This window comes from Littorina saxatilis, linkage group LG1, assembly GCF_037325665.1.
Source record: "Littorina saxatilis isolate snail1 linkage group LG1, US_GU_Lsax_2.0, whole genome shotgun sequence".
In the NCBI taxonomy this organism is placed as follows: Eukaryota; Metazoa; Mollusca; class Gastropoda; order Littorinimorpha; family Littorinidae; genus Littorina; species Littorina saxatilis.
The window spans coordinates 86,853,033-86,865,275 of record NC_090245.1 but is presented as its reverse complement, the minus strand read 5'-3'; the positions used below and the strand labels follow the sequence as shown (position 1 = coordinate 86,865,275).

Below are 12,243 nucleotides of genomic sequence, written 5' to 3'. Positions count from 1 at the left end.
ACGGGGCAAAGCGAGATTAGAAATAAGCAGAAGGGAAAAAGAAGAAGACGAAGACGACTCGGAGCGCCAATATTTGTGGAGAGTGGATCTCATTACAATAATAATAAGTGCACAGAAGACACACACACACAAAATTAAGCCTGTAACGTAGGCTTGTTGTTGTTTGCCCCTTATGTCAATGTACATTTCCTGAACATGATTATAATTGTTGTTATCCAGCTTGCTTGTTCGTTTGATTGTTTGTTATGCTTTGTTTATTGATTTGATTGTTTATTATATTGTTATTTCATGTAAAATATGAATAAACATTGTTTAAACCAACAGCTTTCTTGAATTTGGGACTGTTTTGGCAGGTGTGACACAGCTTGTGTTCAAGAAGCCCCTCAACTTCGAGTACAAGTCCGGGCAGTGGGTGCGCATCGCTTGCTTGAAACTGGCCTCCGGTGAATACCACCCTTTCACCCTCACCTCTGCCCCTCACGAGGAGACCCTCAGTCTTCACATCCGGGCGGTCGGACCCTGGACCAATAATATCCGTCGTGTCTACGACCCCAGCCTCTATCCCGACCAGCCACTGCCGAAGGTAGGGACCTTATGATTGGCTTTCCATTTTCATTTTTCCTGTAAAGATTGGCAGCTATATGTGCAGGTCTGGTTGGCTGTTTGGCTTTTTTATTTTAAAACATAGCCTTGTACGCTTGGTTGTAGAATGATATCTGCTGATTTTGTCCCGTTATTGTTGAGAATGACGATTCGGAATGAACGATTCAAAACGGTGTACGCAAAATTTTCACCAGAACAGCGATAAGAGTTTGCAACGTAACAAACGATCAAACCAAAATTTACAAAGCAACAAACACACGAATAAAAAAACAAAAAACCCAAAGGAATGAGCAAGAAGTGTGCTGGTAAGCAAACAAAGTACTGTACGCCTTGCAAAGAACACCAAAATGACCACTCGAACAAGAACCAACTCCTTTGAAAAAAAAACCTAAAAGAAATATCTAACTAACCGACTCAATATGAAACAATACAGACTCATCGAACCTCTGTTCCGCGAACCTAGTTCGGACTAAACCACGATTTCGAAAAAGGTTCGGCGAACCTGAGTTTGTTCTTAACTGGACGAACTTTGAGTTTGCGAACTAGGTTCGGGGTCAAAAAAGGATCGCATGTTAGACAATAGTATCAACCTGACAGACGAAAACGTGTGGCACTAAACACCCCGCGTCGTTGAGCATCCCGTCAGTGTCTTTGCAGTACACGCAGTTTTCTTTGCCCATGAAGTTGTCGGGGTTATTGTCCCGCCACAGGGGCGAATCCAACGGTAGAGGGGTACCATCACTCCAAACGAAATCCCCTTCGCGTGCTAGGTCGTCGGCCCCGACCCACACTTTCCCTGGGGTGTTGATGTATTCCATGTACCCTGAGGAACAAGAACACACGCATCCAGTATAAAGGAAGGAACACTTATACTATTGGTGGCGCCGTGTTCTATGGCAGCACGCTTTAAATAGTTCGAAAACAATCTAAATTTCCAGGAGATTAAACACGCAGGGCTATTTTGAATTATCTGTCTTTTCCTATAACCGCACTTCACAGGTAAAAGTTCAATTTATAACAAATCCACTCTTAAGCTTATTTTAAAATCTGAAATGCATATTTAACGTAATATAAGCACAGGATCAAACATATGCGATGTCATCTTGAAATTTTCCACGCAAATCTCTGTAAGGCAAGGCTTTCTGCTGTCCTTATATTAATGATATGCTTGTGACACTCTTCCTTTGTGTTGAATTTGAAAATTAAATAACCCTCACAACAAAATGTACCATGTATTCTAAAAGCAAAAAATGTCACAAAGGTAAAATAGAGGCTATGTATTTTCAAACAAAAAGGCGAGGCAACACAATATTGAATATTCACCGTTGATCGCCATGATTTCGATGAGAGTTTGTTTGTCGTCCAGGGTTTTGACGTGGTAGAGATGCGAATTGCGTTTTTCACATTCTTCCCTGGCATCGTAGTAATTCTTTTCGTCTTTGAAGAAACTCAAGCAACGATCGTCAACAAAGGAGAAATTGGTGTGTGGGCACATTCCTGTGACGAGTTGTATTGTCTATTATGCACGTGAATCACTTTGATAAAGACCGTAAATTGCTGTTTTCATTTTTCACGTGCACAAATTGTATTCGCTTATTCAGCACGTAAAATAATGAAAACGTACTTTGTTTTGAAAAGGTCGACACTGCAACTTTACATTTGGGCGTGAAAGAGAGAGAGAGAGAGAGAGAGAGAGAGAGAGAGAGAGAGAGAGAGAGAGAGAGAGAGAGAGAGAGAACAAACGAACGATTTTTATAAGGATACAGATTTAAGGCGCAGTGCCTTGTCAAACAACATGTCCTGAAACAAATAATAGACGAGTAATATTCACTAAAGAGAGAGAATAGTTACTTGATAAAAGACAGACAGACAGACAGTCAGACAGACAGGAAGACGGATACAATGACTAGATGTTGTGATTTACCGTAACAACTGGTGGTCAGCTCCACGTCATCGGGAACTGTGCAGTTTTGTGACGTCGTCATGGCAATGACGTAGCAAGTGAGAGTGACGTCGTTGAAACAGAAAGCATCACAGCCGCGATATCCAGAACACTCAGCGCCGCACTCAGTGACTGAACGTGACTCCATTATTGCTGAACATGGCGCAAGAACATCGAAAAACATCCCCCTGCTTTCCTGTCACTGCCCATGTCTGTCTTATTACTGACTCTGTACGTAACCCTTTGTTTGGTTCATCTAGTTCATCTCATTTTATCTGAGTAAACAAAACACCACTGACAAGTTACCTCTGAAGTTGCTTTACTGTCACTGCGCAGTTTTGTTATTGATGTCTTTTTGGCCCTACTTTTTTTGTATCTGGTTCGTCTCATCTTTAGTTGTTGTTTTGCAAGGTGTGTGATCGATAACTAATTGACGTCTGTGTTGAGAATTGTTTGCTTCTGTTAGAGAAAGTGAATTTTGTCTTTATGTCAAGAGAGGAATGATTAGAACGGCTGTATTCATCCCACATGAGAAACATGTCAAACTATTGACTTGCCAAAAGTGCTTGACGGAGTTTCTTCATCAATTTTGTATTCTTTGAGACTCAAGGACATTTGAATGTATCTAAGAATGGATCGATATGGGGATTGCTGTCCAACATTTTCAAAAAGTCATCAATTCATTGATAAAATTATCATTTTGTGAGTTTGCCTTGTTTCGATTTGGCCCTTCCCTGAGAGTTGTAGAATACTATTGTCAGCCTACTTTTTTCTCTTTGTGTGTTTGTCTTTTTTTTCTCTGTGAGTACCATGTCAAAACGAGTTCTGGGCACTTTAAAGGAAAAAGACTAGTCCTGCTTGCCCAAGGAACTTTGCAGTGCCAGTAATGTTTTATGCTATGCAATATATTTGGGGGTCCTGGGACCCTCTAGGTAGAGCGTCTATTTTGTTTGTTTGTTTGTTTGTTTGTTTGTTTGCTTAACGCCCAGCCGACCACGAAGGGCCATATCAGGGCGGTGCTGCTTTGACATTTTAACGTGCGCCACACACAAGACAGAAGTCGCAGCACAGGCTTCATGTCTCAGCTCACCCTGTCACATTATTCTGACACCGGACCAACCAGTCCTAGCACTAACCCCATAATGCCAGACGCCAGCGGAGCAGCCACTAGATTGCCAATTTTAAAGTCTTAGGTATGACCCGGCCGGGGTTCGAACCCACGACCTCCCGCTCACTGGGCGGACGCCTTACCACTAGGCCACCGTGTTGCGGTGTAGAGCGTCCATGGAGAGCCCTGAAATGATATAATATTATGATCAACACTTGACTTTAACTTATTTCAACACCTCGATGTACCTCAGAATTAGGTCTTAAATAAAGTGACATTTTATTTGTTAATTATTGCCATTTTGTCATTACCAGTTCAATTTTGCTGGAAATGATCATCACAAAACGTACTCTTTAAATTAAGTTATAAGTCTTTAGTTTATAATTGCCATTTCGTCATTACCAGTTCAATTTTGCTGGAAATGATCAACAAAAAACGTATTCTTTGTAATGCAGTAGAACAAAACTGGAAATAGTGTTTTGTATACAGACACACTATCTGGACCAAGTACGCTCAAAGCGTGGTGAACCATTCTGTTTACCATACACACATACACGCCTGATCGAAAAGAGAGAGAGGATTAGCCCTCGCTTGACATTCATCGGTGTCTTTATCCATTGGTGTATGGACCGACCTAATATTTTCTTCAATGCGTCCTGCTTGGAATACAATGAAAGTCTGTTTTCCCGTTCAATGTCCCCACCTGAAATAAAGTTTAAATCGAAAAACAGATCGACTGCCAACGTTCCAAAAGAAGTTATTTGAACGTTTAATTTATAACAAAACGAAACGTTACGTGCACTGTAGTTAGACCCAGAGGTCCTTTATGTGGACAGACAGACAAACACGTATGACACTTCTTCTTCAGCGTTCCAGAAATTCTGGTGACGTGTGAGCTCCTTTGCCCATTTGGGTTCCACACACTATACTCTGAGAGCATAGTCAGCTTCACTCCGCTTTCGTTGGGTAGGCAGGCTGGGTATTTTCGTGTTTCCATAACCCACCGAACTCCGACATGGATTACAGGATCGTTTCCGTGCGCACTTGGTCTTGTGCTTGCGTGTACACACGAAGGGGGTTAAGCCAATAGCAGGTCTGCACATAAATTGACCTGGGAGATAGGACAAATCTCCACTCTTAACCCACCAGGCGGCAGCTACCGGGATTCGAACTCACGGCCTCCCGATTAGGAGGCCGACGTCTTACCACTGCGCCACTTCGCCCGTATGACACATATGTATAACACACTTATCTGAGAAATTGTCCAAGAAACTCGCTCAGAACACACAAGCGAGGCAATGTCACCTTGGCGGACCGTGAAAATAGGTTTTATTAACAACACGGACCTACTTGTAGGTGAATGTTATGTTTTGTGTGCCTGTCTGTTTGTCTTTCGTTTGTTGTGAATTCCTGTTTGCCATCTGCATCGGAAATGCATTTATAAAAAGAAATAGTAGAATATATTATATACAGTTTGTTATTTATTTTATGAATTATAATATTCTAGTTCTCTTTGAGAGGCTAATGTCGAAGGAAGGATGAAAAAACATTGTGTGTGGACGGATGCATGTTTATTGAATAAGTGCCCCACAATGATGTACTTGGCAACCTTTAAAAAGTTCAAAACGACAACAAACAAACAACAACAACAACAACACGGACCTAGACTTGGACCAGGATTTTGATTTGGGACATTGCAATGGCGATACAACCCTGTTTTTGTGTGTGTCCACAGCTGTACCTAGATGGACCGTTTGGTGAGGGTCACCAGGACTGGTACCGTTTCCCCGTGGCCGTGCTGGTGGGAGGAGGTATCGGAGTGACCCCCTTCGCCTCCATCCTGAAAGACCTGGTGCTCAAATCCAAGCTCAAGTTCAAGTTCCCGTGTCAGAAGGTATGATTTGTATATCGCCATGTAATGTTTTTAAAAAAAAATTTAATTCAACTATCGCCATCTTGATGTCAAGAAGTGGACGCTTCCTGAGCCAAGTTCTTTTGATCGTCCTATTATACATTGTATGTCCGTCTACTATGGAGACCACAAGGTACTTGTGACTGGGTTTTTTTCTCAATCATTAATGGTTCCTTGAACTTTTATGTTTTGTTTTCAATGATGCCAAGTAAAGTTTAGGAAGGCTATATGTGAGCACGTATTTCAAGTTTCTTATTTGTTGTGACCCGTCTTAAGTACGTTGCTGTTTTGCCATGGATGCGTGTGAAAAGATAAGCAGAAGTGTGATAAAATCAATACTCAGTTAATTGTACTTCCTGTGGGTGACACGAACCAAGTGGCGCTTCGAGTGGCTGGAGTCATAATTCCAAACCCTATTCCGAGCTATTTGTGCAATTTGATAGTTTTATCTTGCCAGGACTATTCCTTTGTCCCTTTGTAAATATGTTATTACTTTTGTGTCAATGTGACCACACAGGTCTATTTCCTGTGGGTGACACGTACCCAGAAATGCCTTGAGCGGCTGGTGTCATATTTACAAACCCTCAACCGAACGGTGAAGCTCTTTATGCGGTTTGAGACAGTTTAGAAGCAAGATGTATTCGTTCGAGCGTCTGGAGCCAATTGCTTAGACTCGCGCTATAGAAAAATTATGTATTATTATTATTATTATTATGCATTATTTTGAATGACTGCTGACTCTATGTGATCACACAGGTGTACTTCCTCTGGGTGACACGTACCCAGAAGAGCTTCGAGTGGCTAACGGACATCATCAGGGAGGTGGAGCAGGGCGATGAACGACAGCTGGTGGACGTCCACATCTTCATCACACAGTTCCAGCAAAAGTTTGACCTCAGGACCACCATGCTGGTAAGCAAGTTGTCGATGTTGTTGTTGTTGTTGTTGTTGTATGTGTTGTTTTGTTGTTGTTGGTGTTTTTGAGTCACTTGAGAAAAAGTGACTCTATGTAATCGGTCAGTGTTAGTCTGTCCGGCCGGCCGGCCGGCCGGCCGGCCGTCCGTAGACACCACCTTAACGTTGGACTTTTCTCGGAAACTATCAAAGCGATCGGGCTCATATTTTGTTTAGTCGTGACCTCCAATGACCTCTACACTTTAACGATGGTTTCGTTGACCTTTGACCTTTTTCAAGGTCACAGGTCAGCGTCAAAGGAAAAATTAGACATTTTATATCTTTGACAAAGTTCATCGGATGTGATTGAAACTTTGTAGGATTATTCTTTACATCAAAGTATTTACATCTGTAGCCTTTTACGAACGTTATCAGAAAAACAAGGGAGATAACTAGCCTTTTCTGTTCGGCAACACACAACTTAACGTTGGGCTTTTCTCGGAAACTATAAAAGTGACCGGGCTCAAATTTTATGTGAACGTGACTCATTGTGTTGTGAATAGCAATTTCTTCCTGTCCATCTGATGCCTCATATAATATTCAGAACTGCGAAAGTGACTCGATCGAGCGTTTGCTCTTCTTGTTGTTGTTGTTTTTGTTTTTGTTGTTGTTGGAGATGTTGTTGTTGGAGCTGGTGGTTGTGATGCTTTTTCTGTTGTTCTTGTTTTTGATATTTTTATTGATGCTGTCATTGTTGTGTAGCCGTGTGGCGATTTCATGTACTGGTGTCCCTCTCTTTTACTCCCTGTCTATTATTTTCCCCTGACCCAAGTTGTGTCTCCTGCTAGGATTATTGTGTGTTGTAGCTAATTGTAGGTGTGTATGGAGGCTGGTTTCTTATTGGTTGATTGTTTGAACGGGTGCGCGCGTTAGTCAGAATAATAGCGTGGGCTAGAAGAGTACCCGGTGTGATTTCGAAGTGTGAAGACGTGTCAGTGTGCGTATCTTGGATTGTGATGTTTTAGTTGTAGTTGAACGATGTTTGTGTTTCTGTAATAATCAATGCAAGTAGTGTAGTTTGGGCCATTTTAACTGTATTTTGGCGAAGGAGTGATTCGAGGATTGTTTAGAGAGACTTTGTGTGTGTGTTCAGTTGAACAAACGTTTTAGAGCTGGGTTTATATCAGCGAAGTGACTTTCGACCGGGATCGTTATTCAAGTTCCGACGAGTTGTGTACGGCTGTATATTGAGGAAGGAACTACACTGCTTTCTGGTGTCTGCTTTCTGGTGTACGTTGAATAAAAGTCACGTTATCGCAACCTCTGTCTTGGCGTCTCATTTATGCTTCCTGGCCTATTTTCCCCCTTCCACTCCACCCTATCACAGTTGTTATCAGGGGTGATTCAGTTAGTTTGTAAGGGAGGTGGGGGGCACTTAAAATTTAAAAGGGTAAATCCACGGCGCGAAGGGGAGTCCGGGGGCACCCCCCTGGAAATATTTTTGTCCAAAGAAGCAAAACGGTGGTAGGCAGGATACCGAACAAAAATTGAGAATAAAGAATAGATAATGAGAATAAAAGAACAAATGATAAGAATAAAAGAACACAAATTGAAAATAAAAGGAACATTTGATCCAGGTTTTGGGAGCAACAAAATGTGGTGACTTGCTCAGCTGTCGATGAGTAATAATGATAGCAATTTTACTTAATTTACGTCAGTATATTTAGCATCGTGTAGATGTTGATGATAAATATGTTTCTGTTTCTCAACACATTTGAGCATTTGAAATTGTTAAGCTGTTGATGATAATGTTCTTCTTCTGTTTCACAGTACATCTGCGAGCGCCACTTCCAGCGCATCGAAGGACAGAGTTTGTTCACTGGACTGAGAGCCACCACTCATTTTGGCAGACCACAGTTTGAGGAGCTGCTCCTGTCTCTGTCACACATACACAAGGAGGTCAGTAAAGATTTCTACGAGAAAATGTTTCTGTGTTTTTATTTGAAGTTTTACACGGGCAAATCTACCGTTACGTTAAAAAGAAACAATTATTCATGAATTATTTGAAAGTAATTTGAGTTTATAGTACATGCTCACGTGTTGGAGTAAAGTATATTTGTAAGCTGAGTAAAGCTACGATGGTTTGCAACACAATAGGATTCTCGAACATTGTTCATACTGACACGTACACTTTGCTTTTTAAAATTTTGTTTACGACATCGTGCCAGAACATGCACACATCAAATCAACTTCCTGTCCTACCAACCAATGACAATGTGCTTTTTCAGACGAATCAGCTTACTGACACGTCTTCTTTTTCTCTCTAGGCCAATCAACTTGGCGTATTCAGCTGTGGCCCACCCCAGATGACACTAAACGTGGAAAAAGCCTGCAACGCTCTCAACCGCATCGAAGGGGCGTCCTTCCACCATCACTTCGAGAACTTCTAAGACAACCAGACTTTCTTTTGCAGTTAGTGGTCTTCTTGGCACAGTTAGTTGTCCTTTTGGCCACAGTAACTGTGGGATTACTGGGACATCGGAAGTAGTCGCCTTTCCCGGTGTGGAAACAGAACTTTTGAAACATTGCAAAATGCAAACGGACAACACCGAAAATATTCTTTGAAAGCGATTAGTATATGTCAGAATCTGAGACAGCCAGTCTCAGAAGAAATCCTTGGAAAATGTGTTCCTATATTGAAAAACGTTTACCTTCCGATTACCTTCTTGTACAATATTCATGATTTGAATTTTGTTTGCTGTGATGCGAAATATATGTGAGGCGAAAATGCACTATTAGATTGCACCAGTGCACACAGAGTTACGTGTACAGAAGAGCATTTGTCAGTGTCGAAAATATGCCCACACATACACAATCAATGGAGTATTACGCTTCTAAAAAATCAAATAAAGTTTTTCAACATTAAAACACTGTTTCTTGAAGCTTAAATGATGTAAGAACTCTTTCCGTGTTTGGTAAAACAAACAAAAAAGAGAGAGAAAAAAGTGTGAATATATTTTTTTCTGTTTAAAAGAACGTGTTGCAGGGTTTGACGTAAGATGTCTTGATATATTATACGTTAGCAATTGACTCTTTTTGTTCTTCATTCTTCCTTCCATCAGAATATTTTTACGTTTATAACTATAGAACATAGATCACATTGCTGCTTTTAAATGACAATTCTAATACAAGAACAATGCATCAATTTGCATTCGGATGCACACACATAATGACAATTGCAATACAAATATCTTATGTAATTATCGCTTGCCGCTAACGAACACACGCACGCACGACACACACACACGCCTAATAACTCACACACATCACACACACACGCACACACACACGCACGCACGCACACACGCACGCACGCACGCACACACACACACACACACACACACACACACACACACACACACACACACATACGCATACTCACGCATACGCATGCGCACGTGCCGGCAAATGTTGAGATAGAATTAGTTAAGCAAACGAACAGACTGGCGAAGATCTATATTTAATTTTGTTTCCAATGATGAAACATTGCAATGATTATTTTGAAACAAGAAAAATGACAAGGAATCTGTATCCACCCTTCGGGTGATGTTTTAAATGCAGAACCTACCACTGATATGTTGTTTCATGATGATTGCATATTCTATTGTCTCGGACCGATACATGTAAGACTTCAAGAGGTGAGCATTGTACAATAATTAAAACGTATATTGACTTTGAACGGAACTATCCAAGCTAGGCTATAGCGACAGACTGGGATGTGATGTAGTGACTACGGGTTCCACACTTTATTCATGAAATCCGCAAGGTTAACGAATGCCATATATCAGCAGTTGCTTGGGTCCTATAGATTTGATCCCCGTCTGCAACAATTGTGTATACACACGCTTTTTATATAGAAACACAAAATTGACTATCCCTTTCATCGCAATGAAGTTTGCGTGGCTACCTGTACTGTACAGCCATTGCTTACTGAAGTAAATGACATTGCAAAGGAGCATGGACATCATTCAAACATTCGTTGTTGAAAGCTATCAAAAACAGCAGCTTCTTTCTTGTGTTTTAGTTTTAAGCTGGTAAAAACCGGTTGTTTGCAATTGTGTGCTCATGGTAAAAACTTTATGCATTATTTTAACATGTTATGAATGTTTTCATGACTCGACAGAAAATGTGGTACACAACAGTTTAATATATGCGATTTTCGTCTTGATATATTTTTTTGTACTGGTAAAAGGATACTCTTTTTCGTTTGTCTTTTGAAAACGGGGACCCTCATAGTCACTCTAAAAAAATAAAAAAATAAAACACCTGTAATTCGGAAGGGGTGCGGAACAAATGTTCAACTGCAGTGTTTCGGTAAGAAGCTTATAGGTTGGGGATCAGTTTCTTCTCGGTCAAAACTGTGCATTTGTTATTAGGTATTGTTTGTGGCCAAAGAACTTCAGTTAATCACTTAAACCCTGCCCTTGAAAATAACCTTGGCGTTTTTTACTTTTTTTGTCTCTTGACTTTGGTTTGTTTGTTCGTTTGTTTGTTTGTTTGTTTCTTTCTTGCCCTCAATAACCAGTGTAGGCTGACTTTTGTTTTATGCTGTGTGTATGTCCTGTCTTTGCTCAAATTGTCTTATATGTGTATCTTGCATTTTCTTCGAAAAACCTACATTGCCATTGTATTTCAGCTTATTTAACATTTTAGAGGCTGAGAGTGACAGAGAGTGACAGAGAGTGAGTTTCACAAATGAGGTCGTACTGCGGAGAGAGAGAGAGAGAGAGAGAGAGAGAGAGAGAGAGAGAGAGAGAGAGAGAGAGAGAGAGAGAGAGAGAGAGAGATATGAATTATGGCACAAAATGTGGTATTTTTTTGCACCTCCAATCTTTTTCTCCACCTTTTTGACATGTTTTAACTTTTTTATGTTTTATGTTTTCTGATTCTGGAATATTGATTGCATAAGATAAAATAAAATAAATATATTTACTGAATATCCTTAATCGTTTTACCCAATGCATTATTTTTCTTAATTTCTCACGAATACTATTACTCACTAATTTTTATATGTGGAACGTTTCTTTAACACCGTTCTATATAATGACATTTAATCTGTTGTTATAAAACTTATGGTTTTTTTTAAAAAGCGAACCATTCTAAAAGATGGTACCTCCGATTTAAACGGTGATAAAAGATGCAAAAACGTGACCAATATTTATAATTTTTTTAACTTGCAGCAGTGAAAAGCAAGATCTTGAACATATTCTAAGAAAGAGAGATCTCAATGTAGAAGACACACTATTTTGAAATTGTCACAAGGCATTTGTCACCGCCTTTTTATTGGAAATATTGCAGAAGAAAGGCTTTGGCCAACGCATTGTTTTAAGGAATATAACCTGAACTGCTGGGTTTTTTTCTTTTCTCGTTATATTCAATCAACACCATAAGTTTGCCGATTTGTATAGTGGCTTATTTACAGCTATTTTGAAAATAAATTACTCTCAGAAGTGTGTTGTGTGTCTTCCGTACGCGCGCGCGCGCGCGCGTGTGTTTGTGTGTGTGTGGAAAAGGCTTAACATTGTACGCTTTCGTGGATTACGTTACATTGTTTACTGTTATTTGGTTATGTGATGGTTTTGCCACCGTAGAAAATGTGTAAGTTAAAGGAAAAAAGAAATACTAGTTTCTCATTCTATTCAAATGTTTGAAAAATAAACACAATAGCAAGTTTACGTTAGATAAAAGAAAAACCATATTGTTCCAGTCAGCTTTCATGCCTTT

At 40.2% G+C, this 12,243-nt stretch overlaps 1 protein-coding gene across 1 annotated transcript in view; it reads left to right on the top strand.

The window, feature by feature from the left end:
- LOC138982714 (dual oxidase 2-like) overlaps nucleotides 1-11,972 on the top strand; it is a 92,189-nt gene extending 80,217 nt beyond the window's left edge. Inside the window, exons 29-33 of the mRNA XM_070356043.1 lie at nucleotides 354-583; nucleotides 5,389-5,547; nucleotides 6,322-6,477; nucleotides 8,290-8,418; nucleotides 8,787-11,972. Coding sequence (XP_070212144.1) covers nucleotides 354-583; nucleotides 5,389-5,547; nucleotides 6,322-6,477; nucleotides 8,290-8,418; nucleotides 8,787-8,909 — 797 coding nt within the window. The 3' untranslated portion in view covers nucleotides 8,910-11,972. The remainder of the gene's footprint in view (nucleotides 1-353; nucleotides 584-5,388; nucleotides 5,548-6,321; nucleotides 6,478-8,289; nucleotides 8,419-8,786) is intronic.
- Nucleotides 11,973-12,243: the final 271 nt, after the last annotated feature.